We start from the raw sequence: 26374 nt of genomic DNA, 5'->3' as shown, positions 1-26374 counted from the left end.
ATTTCTAATCAAAGTGACTGCAGAGTATTATACGATTAACAGTTTGAACGGACGTAGTTTCGTACTTTCGACTATTACTATTAGATACTACATCTGGTATATTATTTTCCGGTTAATCGTATAATAACATAGCAATATCTTGTGCTATAATTTCAATATAATTAGCACGCTCGAGCAATACAACGTATTGTATTAATCCAATTAAGGATAAGAATACCATTGAATGGCCGAATGTTTTCCGCTCGAATTATTCTCGACAAAAAATGGGAGCTACGTGAATACTCGCGAAGAATGATCTTACCTTACGCTATATAATGATTTTATTGTTTTTATCGTTATTGTGTATTAATATTTAACAATATTTCGAGACGAAGAATAAATAAAGCAAACGAAATTATATGCATAATTATCGTGAAAAGGTTTTATATAGTGTGAACGAAGCTGAACAAACTGGGCCAACTAAACCGAGCGCTGCTGCTGCACGTTACATGGTATCACACTACAAGGGATTAAATGAGAACACCATTTGGTTGAATGAAACGAATTGAACCTAGTCATCTTCGTTCCGTTCGAAACGATTGGAGATCGAAGGAGTTCTTTCTCGACCTCGATGAATCTCGATCGTCGTTCGATAAATAAAGGCGTCCTTGCGCTGAAAAGAATATCGATCGGAGAATGGTCTCACATCGGATGTAGAAGGAAACCGAGGAGGGAGAAAGAAGATGAAAAGAAATAAAAAAAGAGAGAGAGAGAGAGAGATAATAAGATGGCTACAATCGCTTTGCTTAGCTGCTCTTTCTGTTTCTTGCGGTCGTGTCGAGCGAATAGTTCCCAGGCTTTGCTCGCTCGGTTAGTTCTTAGACCAGGTAAACCGACACCTGTAAAACTTAGCGACCTACACGTATGAAGCTGTCGCGTGTACGCTGTTAGCAAAGCGTATATAATTATCAAAGATAGACAACAAATTTATTCTACTATCTTGAAGAGAATTTGAAAAATTTTAAATAAAATAACCTGTTTTCTGTCGTGTATGTCTGCTGCGTGTGCATTTTAAAAAACGAGAACTCTTAAAATCGCACATTTTTTCGAGCACAAAGTTGAAACTTTTTTTAAATGATACTTTCTAGTAAAGTAAATCACGTGTCTAGGAAAATTACTCGAAGGATAGCCGAGAGTATTTGTCAGCTTATCGATGATATTTTTTCCGATAAGATGATAATATTGTAAAATAATCTTTAATATTTATAAGTAAACACAAGGAACACAAACATTCCAATAAATATTCTTTTTTCAACGACGCTCTTAAGATAGTAAATGTTTTCTTTTATTATCTGTCAATATTTTATGAACTGACAATAAAGGATTACATATGTAAGAACGCAAAAAAATGACATAGTCCAGTGGTTACCAAAATGAGTACTTTAATGCTCTGAGGTGTCATAATTTCAATTCCATTTACAAGCTATTTGTACAAAGCTCAATTTTGAAATTTGTTCGTGATCTCAAATGTGTTTTATTTTCACTTAACTCTCAGGAAAAAAATGATTAGCTATTTCGCAAAGCGTACTTGTTAAAATATGACATAACGCGCGTCTTGAGAAAATCGGAACCACTAACGTAATCGATGTTCCTAAATAATCTTTTTTTAAGATAGTAGTATTGGATTTACATTTGATGAGATCAATGACCTAAGATCGGTTCGAACGACGATGATAAAGGATTCCAAGCAACGAACGAGACGAGACAGATGAAAAGAAACGTGTTTAAGTTTAGTCAATAGAAGTGAAGTGAAAAAATTTGTGACTGTTACGGTGGAATGATGGTCGCCAAGGGGAAATCGACAGTATCGATTAGGCTCGACGCCAAAGCCAAGCAAGCGCTCGAAACGTGAAACCAAGCTTATGTGCACTAATACTAATGCAAACGAAATTGTTCGTGATAAGGATAATACTTCTCGAGATATAGTAGGTTGTATGTTTAACGCACTTATGAATAATGGATTTGTCGGTATTACGTCGTTGTTCTTTTCGTATCAGTCTAACTACGGGTAATAACATTTTTACAATACTTTTAAATTTATTTTTAAATAAACTTGCAGAACTTGAGTGGTGTGCAATTTTGTCTATCTGCAAAATGAACAAACTTATAGCCCGTCATAGAAAGTTATAACACGTGTTATAAATTTTGTCCTGGATCTTTTCGTACAACGTGTATGTAAGCAGTTTGTATAATAATTATTATGATTGCAGAAAAAGTCATGTTAGTACCTTCGTATCCGAAATTTATTACTTCCGAAAACCATGGTGCCAATGTTATAAACCAAGCTTTGAGGATTCAGGTTCAACATCTGTTCAATGACCGATACGGAGAAGCTGTCACCGGATGGGCGTCAGGTCATCGTTCGACCGACGACATATTGTCGCACACGAGAAAAATAAGCCAATAATTCACAATAAAACAGCACAGAACAGGATAACACTAAAACTATAATTCCACGATCGCGATGGATGATTTATATTCCATCATTGAGAATAAGAGGAGGCAAAACACATTTTTCTTTTTAACGATGAAATACAATGCATATTTGAGAACAGGTTGATTTTGACAGTTGTCAAGAAAGCTGTTCAAATAGTTCAAAGGGGAGATAAAGAAAGACAGAGTGATTTGCAGAACGCTGTCAACGATATAACTCGGAGCACGGTTCGTGAAAGACTGGTGGGAGGATGATGGAGGGGCAATGTCGGGCCGAGGAAGATAAGTAAAAGGTTGGGAGTAAGTTGCTGGGTAGGGGTACCGCTTATACGAGAGAACAGACTGCTTGCGTGAACAAGTTAAACTGCGATACCACATTCTTCTTTCTTTTTTTATTATATTTTTATAGTTAAATGAACAAGAAGTACTAGTTTTGTTTTCGGAATTAGATACAAATTTTGCATCCACATCATCAGTCTTCTCTTTGAATGTTATGAAAAATGTAATGAACAAAATAATAGCTTAAAAGGAAGTGTGATTTCGCGCGATCGTTGGTGGGCAATAATAGCCGAGGGCTTATGAAAAAAGGATGAAAAAAAAAACGATCAAGAGATGCGTCTTCCTATCTGAGGTACCGATCTGGATTCAACGAGTAGGTAGAATGTTCGAGCTAGTGCGCTTGTTGACAGGTCTCCGATGAGCAGCAAGTTGCTACCGGTACCACATACTACGGTAGGTCGACGATCGAAGTTTGATTCGTCTTTTCTCAAAAACCGGTTCGATTTCATCCCTGTAAGCTTTCTCGCTAAATACCTAACAAGATTTAACAGCCACGTTTTTCCTTTCTTTTATTTTTTCGGCTTCTTTCTCTCTGTCGTCGAAAGATATCATTTCGATAATTACACCACGGCGTCGAACGGTGCTCGAACAACACGAAATATTACTTTTCTTCTAATTATTTAGTCAATTGTAACAATTCAAAAGAAAATAATATAGCGTAATCGTTAAAAGAGTGTTTTTTTGAATATTTGTCGAATACGGTTGAAAGTACGGCTGAAAGTACGGCTTTGACCGGGTAAGGTAAGCTAACCTCGAACATCGACGTCGATTTTTTCTATCGTTTCCTCGATCCACGGAGGTCCGGTCCTCCTTTTTCGCATTCCCCTGTAATAACAGGTCTCCGGGAGGATCGACCGAACCAGCTTTTCTGTCCCGAGACAGAAAACCAGCACAGCCTCCGGCGATTGTCCTAGGTAAGGGAGCTTGACGTACGCATTTACGTCCATAATCTTACTTTTCTCTTCTTGCTCCTTCTCATTTTTTTCATTAACATTTCTTAATAATATGAACACAATAAAAAATTCAAAAGTCATCGTTGATTTGTCAACGCCAACGCTTGCGCGTTATTCTTACGGAACGACGAGCTTATCCACGCGAAATCCCAGCGCTTTTTCTGCGCGTTTACGAATAGAAAAACTTACGATTCGTTCATAAATTCTTGGCTTGTGAAAACTTCTATTCTTACTTTTCGCCAGCGTGATTCGACAAAATACAGAGATGGAAGAGAGACCGCCCAATGGGGTTCCTGGCTACTTTCCAAAAGCAAGACTTGCACTTTTCGCACTACCCACCGACATCTTTAATAATCATCACAGTCATTTCATCGAGAGTATTGGATTAATAAGTGGACGACGACAAAGTGTCGTATAAATTATTATAATATTTTTCTTATTTGTAAGAAAGATAATTTATTTTCACTTCGCAAATTGATCATCTTGGCTGGCTTTTTCTTTATTTTCGAGCAAAGAGAAAATACATAATTATTAAAAAAAAGAACAAAAGTAAGAGATTCAAACTGTACATTTTGAAATTGTATCTTTAATATTATCAGCCAATTGTTTGTATTTTGAATTTTGTTTCGTTTATGAGAGACAGCTAAATCAGAAGTATTACATATTTACTTGATCGTTTTATCTCTGTCGTGCTTCGTTGCTATCGTTGTGGCACTTCCGTAAAATAAAAGAGAGAAAGAGAAGGAAAAGCGCGCTGAAAGAAAAAAGAAAAAAGCACACTCACTGTAGAAAGTGCGTTTAAAGTTCGCTCTCGTTCCTGCAAGCGAAATGGAAGATAGATTGCGAAAAGGAGGGCAACGGTACCTCTTCGCAAGATATTTTTCTTATCGTAATAGAGTTCGAAGGCGTTGTCTGACGAAGAGAGCCGGGAAAGTTCGTGCCTCGAATTAACCGCAAATGGCCACGCAAAAGAAGCCATACTTTGCACGTTCGTTTCACGAACGAACGGATCCTTTCCAGATTTATGCGTACAATATATATTGATTTTTATATTATCTACATTGAAAAGCTTCTTTTTTATTTGGTCTTTTATCTTTCTAAATAGTGCATGAATAATAAGATTCATTGTTGCATGAAAATGTTCAATGAGTATAGAAGCATAGTATGTATTTTGATCGTGAATTTCGATTAATGTTATCTAATCTCTGTCTAATTGAATGCTAGCTAGTAAATAGAGAAAGGGAAGGGAAAAAGGGGATTGGAAAGGTGTGCAATCGATCTTGCATTAGGATTCGATGTTTCTTTCTCTCGGAAAGTGTCTTTTGCTCGTTCAATAAATTCGACGAGTTCCACGAGTTTCCAGACCCTCGTAATTCCATCCTCTTGACGGCAAAAGCATTTGCTTGGTTCGACGGTGTCGATTAGAGATCAAGATCTACCGTTCTCTTTATGGCACCGACCACTAGGTGGTTTATTAAGGAGGAATGTCTCGGCTTCTTTCTTTAGTCGGCACCAAGAAGGTCGAGGAACAAAATAGCAGACTTCAGGTTGCATTTAACATTGTCATCATTTTTACTTGATCGGTATTAACGTTAAATGTACAACGAACCGGTTCAATTATCGGTTTGAAAAGTTTCATTAAAATTCTGCATTAATATTATTGTTCGATTATTTTCTACAAATAATAACCGATCTTCCTACCAAAAAGATATATACGAAACGTCGACTGTGAATTATTCCTGGTACTCGTTCAGGAATCTAACTCTCTCTCTCTCTCTCTTTCTCTTCTTCTTTCCTTCCATTCCGTCTATGATTATTCTTAAGCTCGCGAATAAATTCCACGAAGATGGGAATGCGAGCAGCTCGCTGCTACGTGCCAAGTTATTTATAACTTCCCTATAATCTCATCGTACAAACTAAGGCGACTCCAGAATCAAATCAGATTCGGATGAATAAACAATCACACGTTTACTATAATATATAACGGTCAATCAAATTCCAATGAAAAAGACTTAATGAAAGACAAAATTGTATTACTCGATGATTGAAAAGTTTTTTACACCAAATGATATAAATAATAAATGAAGAATTTGATAATAAAATAGAATTGAAATAAAGAAGATATCCGAGAATAAAATAGAAATAAGAGAGAAAATATAAGGCGCTAGGTACTTCTCGAGAAGGTGCCAAGGTAAATGCATCTGCCTTGTCTTCTGCGGTTTACTACGTCCGTAGGTAAGAGAGAACCAACCAAGGTTCTTCCTCCGGTAACGCAGGTGCACCTACGGTGCTTCTTCCACCGGTCTTGATGTCAGCGACCTTTACAGTCATTTTCCAACGATTTTGTAGCAACAATGTACTCAAACCCTAAGCCCACAACTACTCCAAGTTTCTTCCAAGTTCCTTATAGACAAGGAACAAGATCGAGAAATAAAATCCTATGTTAAACGTATAACTTGATCAATCTTTCATCGAAGATGGTGGATCAGTTGAAATATTTTCTTCTAGTTGTTCCCCGGGCTCGTTTCACGCGACGTTTACGATAAAAGGCGAGAAGACGTTTCAACGATCTCAAATGTTTACGACATGGAATCGTCTGGCGTCCGAGTCAACAAACCGAGTCCCGAGTGTGGCCACAGTCGCAGCTGCTCCTCACAATCTACAATCGTATGGAGTAAATATTATAATAACGAGAGCCCTTTGTGTTTTATTCTTAGACTAGACTTTCGATTACATGAGAGAATAAAAATGTTTTCTTTGATATAAGGCGAGGAACCGTTTCTCATTGAAGATCCAAGAATTTTGCTATTTCGTTTTTATTATTTTGCGGCAAAAGTTTGATATTACTTAAAAATAATAAAGGAACACGTAAATGAAAAGTAAAACGAAGGAAGAGATAAAGCAAATGTTAAAATCAAGCTATTCCTCGACTCGTTTTATAACGGTAAATCGGTTGGTTAATAATACCCGACAATTTAAGCATTTATTCGTAAGACAATGTCACCAAGAAAAGATATGTACTGTTCCTCGAGACGGTTCCGTGAGCTCGTGTCCGGTGTCGTCCGGTCTCGAGTCGGTGGCCATTCTCTTCTTTCAATTTCTTTCCTCTATTTCTTTCCTCTCGTTCGTCCCTCTCGTTCGTCCCTCTTTTTCTATTCGTTGTCGCTTATTCTTAGAGTTTCTTCCACGCTTAGAAAGCCATCTTCTTAACTAATTGTAAGTTCTAACCAGAACGATTCACGCTCGTCGGACGATCCTCCAATTTTGTTCATTTTTCTTTTATCGCATTCCGCAAAAAAATCAATAAACACAGATGCACATTCGCGTATTTTTTTTATTTTATTTTTATTCATACGTCGGTTTTTATATACTTTTACTTCTATATGGTTACTTTTTTTTATTAACTCTTTTAATTAATCTTTTGTGAAACGAGCTCTCTTACAAGCTTTTATTCATCTCGTTCGCGTATCACGTTCGCTTATACTCTTAAAGATTGCAGATTAAAAATCTCGGACAATTTGATTAATGATCGAGGTAACTGTTTGAAAATAATTTATTACTCGACGTGTTATTTTTTATTAATTCTTTTTTTTCTTTAATTTTTTCTGCATTCGTGATCTTTCCTTTTTCGAGGCGTCCTTGTAATCTTATACGAAACCATATACTAAGTTGATCTCCCTTAAGAAACATTTCTCTCTTTTTCTCTTTCCTTGAAGAATTTTAATCAGCCAAGAAATGTATTAGCGCTATCATTCGTAAAACCCGCTTAGAATTAGTCACGATAGCATTAGATTGACCCGGTTTCTTAACGAGCCGCCAAACGAGTCTCAGAATCTACCTACAGAGGACGTTTACACCTTACGGAAGGTTGTTCAAAGAGAGTGCATGCGTTTATATATACTTGTACGAAGTTTCCATAGGTGAGACATAGCGATAGATAAAATGAACGTCTTTTCTTTCCTTTCGCTAAATAACTTCTATCATACTCTGCAAACCATAATTATCTACATATGCAATAAGTCAAGTTTCATACGTTAACAGATTATAGTACCACGTAAATTTGGTCACATATTTGTCTATAAATACATTTACATTTGTTTTTTATTTATTTTTGTACCTTTGAATTTATATTGAAAAATATTTCATAAATAAAAATTTGCGAATATAGTATATAAGAGTTTCTAAGTTATACTAGGAATTGATTATTTATGCGAGAGTCATTAGGTTTGTCTTTTCGAATTGGAAGGAGATTTTTAAGCTTGCAGTTTTGGAATCTGTCAAGAAATTTAGCCTAAGAGGTTTGGAAGAAAGGAAATTAATGTTTCAAATGACTTCGAAGCTATTGTAGAAAAATACTTGTCGCTCACTGATACGCGTTCCACTTAAGGAAATGAACAAGTATATAGACAAGATAATAATCTAGATATTTCAATAAAGTAAGAACAAGGTCAAGATAAACATATGTAGAATAAATGAAAGAGGAAATGACAATCAGAATAAAGACAAAGCTAATTGAAGTGACATTAATTTTCGAATAAGAAAGTAAATAGACTTTAAATGATATTCAATGCATAAAATCGTGACTCACGAATGCTCGTTGGTGATCGCTAGTATTGGTAGAAGTATTTCTTCATTTATTCTAGTAGTAGTCTCCTCTCTCTTTTTCACGAGAAACTCTCTTCAGTGATTACCGATTGAAACTTTGAAGAAAATTAGTGAGAGAAAGAAAGAATAAAAAGGAGATAGAGAAAACATTAGCTGCGACGTTGTCACGAGGCCAATAACGTATTCGAAGGAAGAATTCACGGGCCAATTATCTTAGCGCAGGTGCAGCACGGCCAACGATACGAAAAGTGAAAACACATGGTACGACGGGTTATAAGCCTTCGCTTATTCCCCCTGACTACTCCCTTCGTTCTTCCCTTCGTTCTTCCCTTCGTTCTTCCTTCCCTTCCGTTCTTTTTGTTTTTTCTTTGAAGCTACCTCAAACTTAACGAGGATCGTGCGATAAGGTAGCGTGGCCGGTGCCACGTAACTTTTCTTTTTCGAGTGGCTTCGAAGGGAACGCCTCTTCTCATTGGATGTCTTGCATAAATCTAACGATCGCGATCGCAATCCACGTACGGAGTACTTTCTACCCTTCTATGGAGAATCCTCGCAAAGGACCTTGAAACGGCAACGCGTGCAAAACGAGAATACTCGGTACTTAATGTATAGTTAATATAATCAACAATTGACAAAAAGATCCTATCGAAACCATAAGCATATATTCTAATATCGATTTCGACACAAGTTTGTCCCAGTTAGGCGAGTTGTTTGCCCGATTCTCACACGGTTCGATCTTCCGCCGTACGTAGGTTCTATCAAGAAAACAAGGAACACGATTCTATTGGCACAGAATAGTCTAACACGCCCGTGGTGGCGCACGTTTTAACCTTTTTTCTGACATTTCGAACCTGTTGGGTTGGTGTGATCCTAAAGGTTATAAGCGCCGGAGAAGGAAAACAAGAGTAAAATAATCGTTTGGTAAAGATCTTCCTGTCGAAGGCCGAAATAAGTAAAAGGGATCGTTCGTCGAACCGTATCGCGGAGGTCAGAGTGCGTGTCGGAGGAAAGACGACCACGTCTTGGCTTTTACTGAAGTCAAGTAGTCACCCAATCAGAGCGAGAACAAGACAAAAGAAAGGTGAAAAGATTTATCGCGTCGTGAGATCGAGTCTACATCCTGTCTACTCTATGTACCACAAATTTACCGACGTCGTGATTAGTATTGCTCGATCGTTAAACTTATTTCTTTCCAAGTAAAAGAAAGAGGAAGATAGAAGGAAGGATATTTCGATCATTCGATCAGACCCCGTGGCACGAGAAAAATCATGCGTCGATGATCAAATAGGCTCTCCTTTCTATTACACCGATAGAAAAACTACAGTAGAATCCCGTATAACACTGTTTTTACGCGGAACTTTGTATGCATTCGCGTTCTACGGGAGTCTGTTGTATGCCACTTTTATTTTTCTCTGCTCTAACAATGAATTGAAATCTAAACTTTCGTGATAAATTATGCACGCGATAACTCCTGACCTTTTAAAAAGATATCACGCAGATTAATCGAGATTTTTAGTCAAATTACTGTTCGGTATACTTGGTAGAAATATTCGTAAGGTGTTTCTGTCAATAAATCGTTAGAGTATTTGCGAATAAATGTAATCGAATATTGAAAATTCTTTGAAATCAGGTTTAACGTGTGTTAGCAAAGAACAGAGTGAAACACAAAGCTATTTAAATCCATCCGTGTCCGGTGTGTAATTCAGAGAAAGTCACACGCTCGTAAATCAGACTGGTAATGGGTGCCGTTAGATTTGCAATGATAATCTTATGGTAATGCATGCGATTCGGTCGACCGAAAGAAAAGAAGAAAATAATTAACGATCCCGCGTAATCCGAGTTTTGCGGACGGATGAGGAAAGATCCTCAGAAATCTTTCAAAACCCAAATAAGAAAATTGCACGATAAACGGATTGAAACGAATCTGTAACTTGGAACTTTGAAAAAAATCGTCGGAAGAAATCTGGAATAAGAAGAAGTAATTTCAATGATATTTTATATAGCTTATATTATATAATCGTAGAAAAAAAATGTTCATTACAAACTCGCTCTCGCGGAATCATTAAATAAAGTACGATCGATGTTGTAGATATCGTCGCAATTTGCATATACGTAATTGAAAGTAAATGCATCGTTGCAGTTCATTCCGTACGATCGAAAGCATTTCTAATTAATCTGTAATTCATCGTTGATTGATGTGCTTAAACCTATTACTCGCTTCTGAAGGATCTCATGATCAGACGTTGCTCGAAGGATTTGCAAACTTTCGCAGATCGTTAATAAATCGCAAAGAGGATCTTTCATTTAATTGATCGATCACTAGACAAGACATTCCAGATTTAGACACTTGTTCGCAATTCAATTACTGCACTTGAGAGCGCATACTATTAACATTTATGATTTTTAACTGGTGTTTAATTTTCGCGTGGGTTTCCTTTTATAAATTTAATAGACTATGAATAATGAAATTCATTGTTCGCTACTTACCCTTGAATGGCATGAGGTGGAGGAGCAGGTCTTGGAGGTGGAGGTAAAGACTTCCTTCCAGGAGTATTTTGTCTCGGTGCCAAAGGTGGGGGTGGAGAACTAGGCGACGAAGCACTGTACCGATCCGTGGGACACTGAGGCTGTGGTTTTTGTTTCGGTGCATCGATATATTTCGGTGGTAGAGCGTAATAATTCCTTTGCGGCGTGTCACTGTGACGAGAATAATGATTAGACATGTACTTCGGTGGTTCGTGATATTTTTGAGGAGTTCCTTCGGGTGAATATAATTTTGAAGCCAACTCGTATCCCATATTTACAGGACTACCGAGAGAAAAGCTATGATTTTTCGAATTCTCCGGTACAGGTAAATAATTCGGTCTTGATTGTTGATGATTCGATTGATTTGCGGTGCAATTTTTATCGGTACTTTTGGGTACTTGAGGCTGCGGCCTTTGCCCCGAGGAGGATTCCAATCTCTGACCAGAATCGTTACGCAATAATCCAGATGCATCGATCCTGGTACTTTCTACTCTCATTGATTCTTGTCGGATGATTCGTGGTTCAACAGGAACTTGAGGAGCTGGTCTTTGATTTCCAGAATCGCTGTATCGCTGAGATATGAGATCGGGTAATTGCGCAGGTGGTCTGGCTTGGAATGGTCTTTCTTCCGAGATTCTTCTCGTACTCGCTATTCTTCCATTAACCATAAGTTTCTGAGTCGACGGATATCTTAAACTGGAACGACCAGTATTAATCATTCTGTGAGTAACGAAACCCGGTGAAATACTATTTTCATGGACCACCATTTCGGAATCGACGTGTTTTAATGTTGTCGGAGTTCTTACGAATTGATGTTGATCTTGTTCTTGGGAAGATATTTTCGTAGTTGGAGAATTTGGAGAAGATTTGCCTGAAGTTTTATCGAGATCTCGTTTGCTGCTGTGTTTCGATCTTCTCATGGAATGTCTTTCGGATTTGTGTCGTTCGCAAGATCTTTCACGATGTATTTTTCCTTCCTCGAGTTGGTGATGAGTGGAACTAGATTTTCGTGGGGTATCGGGGTAACAATCTTCGCTGAGTTCAGGCGGCGGAGGTGGCAAAGGATCGTCACATTCGTGGACTTCGTTTTCTGTAACCGTTGGTGGCGAGGGTGGCGGTAAATCGGGACTAGGAACACGGTCGTTGTAAACGCTCCTAAGATGGGGCTTCTTGGGTGGTCTTTCTGGGACCCAATCGTCGATGGATATAGCAGGTCCAACGATAACTGGTCCCAATAAATCAGTAGAAAGGCTACCGCAACTGTTACTATGCTGATGCTTAGGACTCGGTAGATCAGAGTTTTGATTTTGCCCTCTAGCAGAATTTTCTCTCCACGTGCCACTCGCATAATCGGACGCAGAACTGGCTCGTCTCGACGAAGGKGGTCTTGGTCGTGGTGGAGGTTGCGGTGGAGGACTTTGCGGAGAGGATCCTGAGCCTTGGGCTAATTGGGGTTCCGATCTCCAAGAACCTTGGTGGTGTCTTTCGTAAAAAGATAACAGTGCTTTCTTTTGAATAGCTTTTAAAGTCGGGTCAGAAACTCTGTGTCGTTTCTCAGGATCTAAATACGTGTAACGCATTTGTTGTTGTTGTTGCTGCTGTTGTTGTTGTTGTTGTTGTTGTTGCTGCTGCTGCTTCTCCAATTCGCTAATTCGTTCAGCTACCGACAATGGGGATTGCTGCGGTGACGTGGGTGCCATTCTAAAAATAAAATTCAAAGGTTAATGCTCCCATATATCTTCCATCAATGATATTAAAAAGCACTTAATACCTAGAGGACTGTGGCGATTCCTGAGGCTGTGTAGTACTAATAGGATACAATTTCCGTTGATTACGTTCGCGATCCAAGTATAATACACTCTCCGAAAGATGTCGTTGCGGTGTCTGCACTCTGGCGCTGTAAGCGATTAACTGCTTGTTGCACTGCACGCCGTTCGTCTGACTTACATCAGACATTGAACCATGAATAGCATCCCAACCATCGGGACTTAGTGGACTCGTAGATACAACTTGTTGTCTGGTCGGACTTTGCGGCATTGGCTGAGAAACCGATCTATATTTATCATTGTCCAATGAAATAGAACCATCCCAAGTATGGTTATTTTGCGATCTATCAAGAGAAACCTCGTCGATACTGGACTCCTGCCAATTGGTTTCTCGAACAGTCGATGATTGACAAATATCTCCAACAGAAGTAGAAGCCACGCAGTGAGCAATAACTGCCGGTAAACTTGTTCGAGTTTGGGCTTGTTTATTCCGATCGTTCATCGAAGCCTGCCATTTGTCCGGCCACTTTTCGCTATGCCTTCCTTTAGTCGTTGGCAACAAACCGCTGGTACTGACGTCGCTCATAGAATCTTGCCACTTATCGTGACAAACGTTATTCGACTTTTGAGTCATAATCCCACCATTGACGCTACTGACGTCGGACATCGAGCCATGATGCCACCTATCCGATGTACTTTGTCTCGCTGGTAATCCACTAGAGACGCTTACGTCTGACATCGAGCCATGCCATTTTAATGTTTCACTGCTAGACGCGCTGCCGCTCGACGTTGTCACCACACTGTCTCGGCCCTCTCGAGACGTGTCTTCCCAAGAAGGTGTTGATCTTTGCGCAACAGCTTCGCTGTCTCTTCGTAGTCTGTTCAAAATGACAAATTCATTGAAACACATAAATAGATCATGGCGTTATAAATAATGACACATTGAAGTTACCTGTCGAGGAATGGTGTGTTGGTAGTGGAATCAACGCTGGAAACGTAACTGTGATAGCCCTCGGATTGTGCGTAGCTGGCTTGTTGAGAATGCTGAACCCTCGTGTATTCTTCCAAACCTGCTTGCGTCAATGCTGTTTCTCTGTACAAATCCACCTAATCGAAAAATTCGTTTACAGAGTTTGCGCCAAAATTCCTGTACTTTTCATAATATTAGCAATTAATGTGTAATTCAATTACCTGCGATACTTGAGGATCTTGGTAACTTCTAACATAGGCTTCAAGATCCGCATGGCTAAGAGTTTGAGCCGACTGTTGTTCTCTTTCCGGTGGTGACGGAACCACGTATTCAGCGTCTCCCAATACCTTGCCTTCGCGATCTACGCGAGGCCACAAACGTGGCTCATCCTCGACGCTTTTTCTGTTACGCGACTCGAAAGTCTCGGCTGGTATTTTCTCACAACGTTCCATCACCGTTTTCAACTGTAAAAGAGAACCTCGCGTTAGTAACTCGTAGTAAAGTAAACTTTCCTCGTGCGAGCAGTGCTGCCTTTCAAGCTTACACCATTTGATTTAATTTTATTTTTTAGCACGATGTCTCTTAGTCATCCTACTAGACCGGGAGAACGTTTAAATTGCATCGGTGTGGCAAATAGCTACACCAAGTACACATCTAATTGCAAATATACGCGAGCAAAGAGACCATTAAATCCCTAAGTGCGGATTCACTTTTAGCCAATGACGGTAGATATTTCCTAGCATTTGATTACGTCATCGAGAGAAAGGAGACTGTGCGTCTAGAAAGATTTTATCGAGCCCGTCGATGCGCAAGGAAAATTGACGAAAGTTTAGCGATATTGCGACTCAATATATTACGTATGAAAAATGTCATATATGTTTTAACATTAAAACAACGATCACATAGCGCGATTCGATATTATTTCTTGTCGCGGAGACTCGACAACGGTTTGAGGCCAACTGACGTGTTTCGTATGTCATTACACAGAGAAAAGAAGAGAAATAATTTCACTCTGATATCAAAACAGCGCTGATTATTTAAGCAAAATTTCATAATCAAAGTATCATCGGACAATATATAAATGCTTCTTGAATAAACGTGACGTTTATCGATAAGAATTTTTCAATATAATTCTCGACCACAATCTCGAGATTATTAAACGGTATACGTATTATTTGTCTGATGATTTATGCAAATAAACGACGACTTGTGTAATTGCATTGAAAGATAATAAAACACGTGTTAAATATCTGCATGCATGCTCTTTGAAGAATTCACCTGCTGAGTGAAGGCCGGATTAGGTCTCTTCGTATGTGGTCTGGTATACTGAGCTGGTTTCTCTTTCGGATAATTGGTATGATCGGTCCAGGATTTAGAACGATGCGATCCATTGTGACTCAAATTGTGGATTTCTTCGTCTGGATGTCGTTCGGGTGCGCTCGGCCAGGACGGATATTTTTCGTGTCCTGGTCCGTAGCAGACACCTTTGAGACTGGATGCGTCTCTGACTGGTGGTGTTGGTGGTGGCGAGGCTTCGTCCCGCTCGTTGAGTGCGAGAGTGAAACTCTCGAATCCAAGTGTCTCGCTGTACCTAACAGAATCCAAGAGTTGTTGTTGTATTACTTACAAATCGTTCGAATTAATTCTCCTATGAATAATAAAAATGCAGAAATTAATGAATGCTATCGAGTTTGCAGTAGAACGAGTTGTAATCATCAATGTCATTGATGAATCGTTTGTTAAAGGTATACACAGGCAAAAGGTATAATTGATAAATTTCGTATAATTTATTCCGGAATATCGATTAGGCCTTTGTGCGAAAAGCAATCAATTATAAAGAGAACATAAACACTACAATAAGACGACAATCTTAGCGCGCGCATCGTTCTGCGTGGGAACAAGAACGAATGAATACGACGGAGACTTGTTATTAGCGCTTAACGCGATGAATCACTTACGATACGTGGTAATCCCGACAGCGAAGTCAGCGAGCAAGCGAACGCGTTCTTATACGGTGTCATTGAACCACTTTATTACCAGGATATGTGCACGCCGCATAATTTATGGAATAGTCAATAAGTTCGATGTAACTGGAAGCGCAGCAACCAGGACGGACGGACGGACGACCATAGAACCGACCTACAATTATCTCGGACTTTTTTCCTCCTCCGGTTTCAATGTTATTAATACTGGAATAACGAGCCTAACTAGTGAAATTAACATAAGACAAATTGCGTCCTACTGCGATGATTCGTAGATTATATAAGTAAACGATGAAAACTACCAAGATGAAAGAGATATAAAAAAATCATGTTCTGTTCTACTCGATTTTGATCAATATTAGGTTTCACCAATGTTCAATCTTAAAGACTTTGATATGGTTAAAATTACCCGCTGTCGTTCTTGTAGCCCGGAGTATTCTTCTTGTTACTCTCGTTGTAACCGGCAATCGGGGTCTTTTTGCTTGCGACGTTGTTAGTGCCTTCGTGTTCGTTATCCGTTGACCTCCTGCCGTCGTTTCTGCGGCGATAGTATTGGTTAGACGGCACCGTCCTGGACGGACTCTTCTTATGGCCATAGCCTTCCTGAGTATACGACGTGGCACCCTTGAAATTGGTAGTCTCGGTGTCATGCCCGTGACTCGTATACTTGTAGGTCCCCGAGAGACAGGAAGGTGGACCTGGGGCCTCATCCTGTACACGATATCCTGGCGGCGACGGTTGCAATTCCGTCATCGTGTAACCGACGTCCCCGCCATCCGGGATACACCTACGACATAGATTACACAGCGAAAATAAGTCATTCAAAGTTTTACTAAGTATTGCACATACTTTAGATATTTTTCTAGCATTTTTATTGGCTTGACCAAAAAGTCCATACCGATTTGACTGGTAATAATTGAAGTAATATCCAGTAATCAAATCTTTTTGTATTTCTTTTTTAAATAAGGATAAATGACTAGCAATAAACCGTAGACAGTTAAAACTTGAGAAATAAATGGAAGAGCAACAAAATCCGACAAGATAAATGTAGAAACGTAAGGATCACAAGTGTTCTAAGGAAGATCGATAAATCCAGATACATCGTAATAAAGAGCATAGCAAACGCGATTAAATCGTAGCTTCTCGCACAGTGCAAATATTTTTCAAAACGTTCGATTACAAAGCGATGAATTTAACAGGCAACTCAGATATGAAATTCTTGGAAATCTCGGAACGGTTTGGGTGCGAACATGGTTCGCGTACAGGTAGTATGTACATACCATAAGAATCAATTTGTTCGCGGCTTGAATTACATTATCTACCGGTAAGCGTGAGCTTGTAGAACTGGATGGAAGGCATGTCGGTTGAGACGATAAAGTCCATGGAAACTTCATAGGACTGGTTACTTAACCTTTAAGAGAAAGAAAGAGAGAGTCAAAGTACAGCGCCATGGTTAAGAGGAGAAAGAGGAGGATGAGGAGAGAGAAGAAGCAATAATCGGCGTTAATGACGGCATTAGCATGATCGACGAAGTCGATACATTGTTCTCTTCGGGAGTTAGACTATGCTCAGGGGTGTTGAGAAGCAAGAACGTGCTTGATCTCGTATGCCACGCCTTCGTTACTACCGATTGAGCCAACTTCCACTACCTCGATCTTCCATTTCGGTGATGTTTTACATATTGTCTGTCATGGTGGCTATACGCAATCATTGCCCGTTCTTATTTTTTTCTTTTCAGAAGCCATTGTATTCATCGGTGATCGCAATCACTACATTCGTAGAGTTCACTACTGTAAGTTAAATGTCATCGAATAGAAAATTTGTATAAATGCAAATAATTAGATAATATGACTTGCCAAAGGGTGAATTACAATTGTAAATAGTTGAAATTGATTTGAGAAAGGATTAATTTGCCCCAACCTGCATATTAAATATTTTGTTTATGAAGTTTAACGTTTGCAGTCGATGACTCGTCGTCGTCGTCGTCGTCGTCGTCGTCGTCGTCGTCGTCGTCGTCAAAAAGGTAACAAACGATATTAAAACGTTACTCGTAAGACGATACGAAATCTTCTGGCCCATAATGTCATCGATCTTGATCCTCTCTCGGGAATAACGACGACGATTGTATTCGAAGATTCGGGATGTGGTTGGTTGGGGCTATCAGTGAAAAAAGAATCTGGGACGATCTTTTCGTTCGTATCACGATACGTACGATCCATTTCGATGATTTATCGGCAATTGTTCGTCCGAAATGCGTCCGTCACCGTGTTCCTTGTACACGACGTACGATCGTCCTAAATTTTTCCTCACTCACTCGGATGAAATCGAATTACGATCGTATTTATATCGAACCGATCTTTCGAAGCTCTTCTCCTCGTGATTTTTTATTATACCGAGTTGAGAAATATTCGTTGATTCATTCGCGTGTTAACACGCGTGTCAGTGACATGCAACTTTCCTACGTTTCACTCTTGCAGTCTTCAGAAATTTTTTATTATTATAAACATATCACAAGTTATTGTGTATTATGATTTAATGAAATTAGATTCTTATCAATAGTATGTTTATTTTATAGTTAGTGGTCATTTACATTTCGTAATTGTAGTTCTATTGTAAAATCAACTATAGGCTAGTGAAACGAGAGTTGCAATTTTTCAGATGTCAAACATATATTATTTATAATTAACATATGCCATCAACATAACTCATCGTGACTATCGCAACTATATTGAGAATAGCGATATTAATAGGAAATGAAAAAAGGGAGACTTTCGCAACGAGGTTAATAGCCAAGAGAGCAATGTAGCAATTTTAGAGAGCAACTTTAGCAAACATGGAACGATACGTACCTATCCACACGCTAGAAATACGTAAATACCTAGGACTTACTTCGTACTACAGGAGCCAAATTGGTATTAAAGTATTTGATATACGAGAAGACGTTCGTAAATAATCGTAGTAAAGTTCGTGCGTTTTAATTGGAACCAAGAGAATTACTGAAATGACCATACAGGGAATTTCCTACGCATTTCATTTAACGAGTAAACGAATAAAATAATGAAGTATTAGATTTTAATGTAACGATAAAATTGTTCGAAGAAAAAGGAAGAGGAAAGATAGTGGGAACGAGTGGAGGCGTTTCTCGTCAAGGTTTGAAAGACGTTAGGTTTTAACACGTTTTGTGCTACGCCGTTTTTGAGCAAGTGTCATTAGCAGAACACGTGTTCCGATAACGGTACTTGCTACAATCTTTGCTGACTAACTTTTTTTAACTTCCTAAATTAAATTTCATTTAAGATCAATTTTAAGTTACATTAAATATATTTAAATAACATTTTTCCATTTAATTTGTGATCATTTTAGTATCTCTCTATGCCATTACATTTCGCAAAGCTTTGCTAGTTCTGTAGTACTAGTTCTTCAATTATCTGGTAACACGTGGCACCGAACGTGTAAGATCTTAGCCTTAAGAAAGATACATTTCCCGATCCATATCGTTAATAAAAAATGTCAGTAAACGAACTCGATAATAAATTGAATGTAAAGTCGAGATCAGAGCGCATTAGGAATTCTCGATAGCGGTCTACGTTAAATTGGATTTGTCGTTGTAGGCGTGTCGGTGTTGCTAGTTTTGCATAATAAGAACTGGTCTACGTAAAATAAAGTTATGATCATCCAAGAGTCCTAAACAAGTACGTTGTGTGACAACATAAGAAAGATGTCAAAACACAGTTCTTCTCCCAATTTTCTTATTTTTCACTGATTTTTAATAAATATATGTAAACAATAATGTTAATTCCTTAAAAAGTACTTACATATTTTTGGATTTTGAAGGTACATATTTAAAAATTGGGATGAAGTTTGTGGGCAAGCCAATATCTACGTGCATCTACGGTACGAGAAGGTAAGATAAGAGTTGTCGTTTCTCGTCGTTTCTTGTCGTTCTCTGAATAAATTTAGCGGGACATTTATCTCTTAGAGTACTCTTGGACCAAGATAAAATACGATCTCGATTACGTTCGTGTCCTCCTCCGTGTACGGACTTAATAAAGTCAGGACCAAACGCAAGCCGCTCGCGTTTCAGTCCACGTACATAACTATAAGTATAGTTACGTATGTATATACATATGTATATACCTACATTGTATAATAATACACCAAGGTACACGTATGTACAAACAGGGTGTCCCGAAGTTTACCTCCCAAACTGCACGAACATACTCTTGTAAAATATGTTCCCGCAATTGCTTGGTAAATCCTGGGACACCTTGTATGTACGCGTAAACGTACGTTGAATCTTACGTTGCACATGAGTTTCTCCGAAAATCTGACGTCATCGTTAGAATGTAAGCACGAATGTATGTATATAAAGTGCAATGAGGAAAAGGACTCATTATATAAAACTTTAGCAGATTCGAAGAAATACAAGAAACTTTTGTATGACAAATTTTTCGAGCTTGGAATGCTGTATGTTTTCTCGACTATTTTAAGAGTAATATTAAGAGACGATTAATGGTTAGAATGCTTAAATGTTAGGTGCTACGAAAGTGGTGCAACTAGCATACCAGCAAGCTGTTATGCGAAAGAATTTCTTTTTACCGACCCCAGAAGGTTCTCACGTTTCTATGAAATCGCGCGTTTAGAAGTGACTCGTGCATTAAAGGCAGTTCATTCGTGCCCCTAAATCACACCCTTTAATTGCCACTTGTCGTGAGCTTTCTTCTCTCGCAACCCAGTTAACGTGAACGTTGAAAAGACCCTTTTACCATTGGGTACATTAAATCCTATAATCTTACGACTGGAATTGCCCACCAAAGATGTTTTCTCTTAATCAGAATACCAAGGTTACATAATTTTTTATGAAAATTTCTAAGAACGTTAACGAGTTTATTGCGTTTTCCTTTTTTTCAATTCAACTATAGCAGAGACACACTTTTCTTCGGTTTTAAGAGACAGGAGAATTAATCGAGCACACTGGTGGAGCTCGATTAATGCACACGAATGCATTTGCTAAAGGACAATACCTACGTTGCAAACATGTAAGTCGTGCACCGACGACGATCCACTTCGTTAATGTTCTCCATGCTTGGTGCCGCTTCCTAAAGAATTACATGAGCCAACTGCGAAAGCTGCTGGAGGGGAAGAAGTACGAGGGAGTATCCAAAGAAAAGAACCACGCCCTTATCCGTGATCCACAGAGGCAAATAAGAGAATAAAGAGAAGGAGAAAGAATTGTAGATATACAAGCCGCTTCATAAATAAATGTCAATGCTTCATGGAATAAATCTACACGTTGAATCCAACGCTTATTTTAAATTTACTGATAATGAGATTGTATTTTTCTAATAATCATGGTTTCGTACACTGTACCAGACTTTCCTGACTTCTATGATAAGGATTCAAATTTGCCTACTGAAGTATTGACATACATTTATGAATCACACTGTATATAAACAGGACTCTTTCTCTCTCTCTCTCTCTCTCTCTCTCTCTCTCTCTCTCTCTCTCTCTCTCTCTCTCTCGCTCTCCTTCTTTTTCTCTTACGTCACGTAATTAATGCGCGTCGAGTTCGTTGACTGTGGTAACTCAGTGTGTACGCGTAATTCCGGGGAACGATAGTGTGCTATACTATATGAAGCGAGAGGAAGAAAATCTTTGGCGACAGAGGACCAAGCCACGTAAATGTCTTTCCTGTTACTTGCGGAATCTTCATCCAAATATATGTAAATATATGTATACTTATGTACCGGGTGAGTCTCCGAATAATACTGCCAGCATTTGTGTCCTAACAACTATAGCAACTTTTTTATTACGGAAATATTTGATAAGTTAACGTGCAGGTATGAAATTTATTTTCATTCATGATAAAATGATAAAAATGAAGACAAGAAAGTACGGATTCATTCATGAATGGTAAGAGAAAAAATCCATTAGCTAGTTAATTAACAAGATTTTCGATCGGTTAAGGTGGACAAATTTTATATCATAAAAAAATGTATAATATTAATTTAAATGTGGAGATTATTAATCATTTTACTTAGAAATATGAAATTTGAATTCAGAATGAACTAGTATGAATGATGACAGGAAGCTTTGCACGAGTTAATGATTTGTAAAAAGATAAATCACGGAGTATAATGTCTTTTTAATAGACGTGAGAAACAAATGATTTATTTATTCCGGTATTATTAAAGAAATCAAATCTTTAAACGAGTTTAGTCATCTTCTTTGATTAATAAGGGGTTATGGTAAGAATTTAAGTTAAATGCAAATTCATATTGCTATTAAAATATTAACTGTGACAATACATCGAGTATCTTTAAAACGTGCAGCAAACGTTTTTAATTTGGCTTCGTCTGTATTACAAGTCTAATTTTTGTTAGGTTTAATATTTTTTGTGCATAGTACGTTGGCAAGAATGATGTTGCCTGGTGCAGAAGACAGCGTTGGCGTTTAGCGTTGGAGTCATGCTCGAAAGAATAAGTTTTGCGTGGGTCCTTGGTAGTCACGAACGATCTCCACTCGCGTATGTATATAATTCGTTGTCTCAACAGTAGCCATCAGGATGACACGAAAATGCGACTCGGACGTGCATCTCAAATGCATCGAGAGATTGCTGGACCGTTGTTTTAAGTGGCGTAAGGCAACTTTCTACTCTCTGAGTTTTAATTAACCTATCTTATCTTTTAAATATCCTCTTCTTTTGTTTACTATTCAAGAAGAAAAGTATGCTTTCCTACTGAATCATCCAATTACTTTATCTTAATTGATCTATTTTATGGTTGGAAGAGTCGTAAAGTTTAAGAGGACAAGTTGACTTTTTTATTACTGAACATACTATGAATGAGATATGAGCTCAAAGATCCGATTAGCTCTAATTTTCGAATTTTTTCTTAATTTTTCGAATTTGCAACACACGTGCTCGCATAGAAGAAATATTTAAAAAGCTCTTGCTTGTAAATCTCAACGGGTCTAAAGAAAATGAATTATCGTCGTAGATAAAGAGATTCTTATCATAGATTTCTTTCAGGTTTATCTATTTATTGCTATATTATTGCTGGATTATTCGAATTTGACGGAATTTAAGCAAACTTAGCTTCCTCGTTTACATGTGTCCGCTTGTAAATGCCACGTCGTATATCTAAATTCACTCGCCATAAATCCTTCTCTTGCGATCATTTGCTTACGACTTTTAACCGCGATATTCCATTTTATTAAGGGCTACTCTTAAAGAGAGGAGAGTAGGGTTAAGGTGAAGCTACTTTATAAGCGAACTTTTTCAAAACTCGTTTCTGCCGTTAAACCAGTGTCCCCCTCTTACGTCAGTTTTCAACATTGGGCCGAGCATTCGATCGTTAACTCTCAAACTTATGGTTGTTTTGATCGCACCTTCGACATCCTTCCCCGAGATCTTTCCTCCAACTCTTACGATTGAATTTTTCTTTCTATCACCTATCTCTCTTTTTTATTTTCATGCATATTAATTCAGCCTTAAACAAAAAGGTCTGCGGGATTTGATTTCATCAAAGTAGTCAGCGTTTCGTCATTGAAGCGGCTTTTGCAGAGAATCCTGATCACCGACCGAGATTGAAATAGCTACGCCTGTGCGTTAAAGTCATCGAGACGAGTGGGTAGTTAAATCGTTCGGAAAGGAAAGAGAGATTACTTCCTATTTATTCAAACGTCTCGGTTTTAACTTAGTAAAGAGTCTGTCAAGTATATCTGCAAGATATACAAAAATGTTAAATTGTGTTAGTGCAACTAAGACCGTTTAAACTAAGTGTCAAGATGAGTTTGCTAATCCTTATGTTGCTTTCGAAGTGATTTTATCTGGAAGATATCCAAGTTCGGGCAGGTAGCAGAGAAGGAGAGACAGAAGAGAAAATTCTATTAGCTGCTCACAAGCTAAACCGATTAAGTTCACTTTTAGAATTATTATAAATTTTAGTGTCAAACAAATGGATTGACTGTTCATTTTATTATACTCTTTTCGTTTTGGCAAATGAACGGTTCACAATCAGATTGGAAATCGGTTAGATGGCATACAGTTACAAGAACATATAATGGAGTCATTTTATTATCGACCAGTCATGTCGATTTTTATCGTAACCAGAGGTGGTACCTGCTAACGTCATTCGTAACATGGTCTGAACAGATTCTACCCTTTGCATATTCATTTGCAAAATATTTCTCTTCAAGCAGCAGATACTAATTAAAACAAAAAATTGCATAATTTAGTCGAAACATGTATACAAACAAAATCCTGGTGATCAACTCGTGCGACTTTGTCTAATAAAACAAAAGTAGAGCGAGGAAATAACTTTCTCTGTTCTTTCCATAAAAGTAAAGTTCCGAGTTTTTATCCGGAAGTAGATCGTCAACCGAAAGGAAAATTTATCAAAAAGCCGTGAAACTTCAACATGATAACAATACCGTTGTCATTTGCGATGGGAACAATGAATCGTGAGATCGTTTCGCTATTCAACTTTCTAGACGTGTAATTCATCTTTAACAAAAGATTGTTCAAAGGACATTGATTGCATGTTTTTAGTCAATAGGAGATATCAATTAATCGATAGATTTGAAAGTTATTACAATTTGGTAATTATTTGCTAATATATTTTGCTTGTAAAGAAATAAAAAAGAAAGCTTAGCAAAGAGATATTGACACAGCATATAATTTTGGTATCCTTTATTAGGTGCGTTGGAAAGTTTCGACTCGGCTCGTCGTTTATTATCAAGAAGACGTAAAGATCGTTCTTTTTCCTTTATCGAAAGGAAAAGGAACGATCGAAAGAAGAACACTGTTTACGGCGTACGTTCTCGTGGGCGACACATTTCTCGACTTCGAAACGGATAAGACGAGCAAGGATGAAGAGGCAAAGAGGTAAAAGTATACGTTAAGGGAAAAAAAGCTGGGGTGAAATAAATAAAATAGTAAAAATATAAAAAAAAAAAAAAAGGAAAAAGGAAAAAGGACAAATCGAGGAAATACGAGGTATCGCACATTCGCACGCGAACCAACGGACGAACAGATCGTAATTTCTTTCTGTTCTGGTCGGCGCGAAGCGAGGGCCGATGTTCCCTTTCAAAACGGCCGACCATAACTCGGAAGGCCCGTTTGGTGGTTTACGTGCGATACATTCAAACCCCGAGGACTGACTTTCGCAAGAAGAAATTCCCTCTGAGAAAGACTCTCTCTCTAAGACGAAGGACAACGATCACGGCAAAAAAAGGAAGGGTTCTCTTTTTATGCCGAGGAGAATCAGGAGAAGGGCTAACGGTTCATTGAACTAATTCTCGCCAAGATGGAATCGACGATAAACCTTCTATCTTCAAGATTCTCGGCTTATTATCCTCTCTTCGAATTATCCACCGCACTGAAGGAAATTTCTATTGAAAGGAAAGCGAGAAATATGCATGTGTGCGTTTCTGTATTTGTGCGAGACTCGCGTAGCATTCTCAGATTCCAAAAGTAATCTCTTTTAGCGAAGAGGAATTAAGTATACTGATCTACTGCAAGACTACTCAACAGTGGTCCAACAACGTTCAATTAAGCTCTATCTACCATGCCACGTGAGATTTACCTTCACCGAGTGCGAAATGTGATCGACGTCAATCGGGATTTTCTCAAGTCCGAGACCGATACATGCATTATTATTTTCAGTTCCAAAATCATTTCAAATGACTATATCTATGAAGGAAATAAATATACCGGATTAAATAAAAAAAAAGTACATCGTTCGTCTTTTCTCGCAATTTCTCGGAAGCTTCTCAACGCGCTAATTATCTTTGATCGCTGTAATTCGATACTTTAACGACTATCGTTAAATTTATTCCCATGCAGGTGCAGCTTCTTCTCTTCTATCTCGTCGTCCACATTTCGTTTCGTTTTACGAAGATTCCTTCCATGTACTCTTATATACACGTGGAAATAAATCTGCACAGAACTGTTCGTAGGAAAGTGAAAAATTCTTCTGCTCGTTTTCAGCACATCATTGTACTTCTGCAATTTTCATATCAATCGTGATACAATGACACTACAATTTTGTAGCAACCCAAATTCTTTTTTCGTACATATTTCAAACTTTTTCGTGTCCGAATTCAATGAATTAATTAATTATTGGGATATTTTTTGGATTTTAAAAGCAATTGCTTGTAAACGTTTCATAGATACCATTGCATTTGCTAACGTAGCTTCTATTCTTTCGCAGAAAGATCTCAACTCGTAGAAATGTTAAGAGTAACGGGTCTTACTCTTGTCGGCTAACCATTCGAGTTTTACAATTATGAATTTAGTCGATTTGGTCGAGTAGACGATTGGAACGGGTTCTTTAGAAGCTTACTGCAAGAAGTTACGCGCGCACGATGACTCGCTAGAGTACTTCGGATTCTGGAATCTTGGCTAGAAATCTCTTTTCAGATAAACGTTAACCTTCTTTTAACGCACATTTTCGAAACATGATTTTTTACTTTACAGATGTTCGAGAAATCGTGGGAAAAATTGGATAAAACCATACTTGTGGAGGAAACAAATGTCTATCTACGGAAATGTTTACGAGCACAGGACGATTTTCTTATGAAAATCGAATAACATATTCCTGACATAACATTTCGTGAATTGTCCTATTATAAAATTGTTATTTATCAAAAAATATAATAATAAATCAATCCAGATAAATTGAATATCAAATTCATAACATATACGATGTAAACTGAGTCACATTTAAATATAATCTCACCCTAAGTAATCATTTCATC

General features: G+C 38.1%; 1 protein-coding gene across 2 annotated transcripts in view; it reads right to left on the bottom strand.

Annotated features, from left to right (window-relative positions):
* Positions 1 to 26374, bottom strand: part of LOC106787730 (protein Shroom-like) — a 109379-nt gene that overhangs the window by 25533 nt on the left and 57472 nt on the right. Inside the window, exons 1-7 of one of the 2 annotated variants that reach the window (XM_014750347.1) lie at positions 16894 to 17024; positions 16023 to 16400; positions 14910 to 15222; positions 13853 to 14095; positions 13614 to 13768; positions 12667 to 13539; positions 10857 to 12596 (exon numbers count right to left, since the gene is read on the bottom strand). In XM_014750347.1, the coding sequence (XP_014605833.1) occupies positions 10857 to 12596; positions 12667 to 13539; positions 13614 to 13768; positions 13853 to 14095; positions 14910 to 15222; positions 16023 to 16366 (3668 nt within the window). In that variant the 5' untranslated portion in view covers positions 16367 to 16400; positions 16894 to 17024. Of the gene's footprint in view, positions 1 to 10856; positions 12597 to 12666; positions 13540 to 13613; positions 13769 to 13852; positions 14096 to 14909; positions 15223 to 16022; positions 16401 to 16893; positions 17025 to 26374 lie in introns of those variants that run through there. The other variant, XM_014750346.1, reaches the window with a different exon arrangement.

The sequence above is a fragment of the Polistes canadensis genome, unplaced genomic scaffold (genome assembly GCF_001313835.1).
Source record: "Polistes canadensis isolate GaletaPanama2010 unplaced genomic scaffold, ASM131383v1 scaffold_112, whole genome shotgun sequence".
NCBI lineage: Eukaryota > Metazoa > Arthropoda > Insecta > Hymenoptera > Vespidae > Polistes > Polistes canadensis.
Note: the sequence above shows the minus strand (reverse complement) of the source record. Positions and strands in the feature narration are given on the sequence as shown.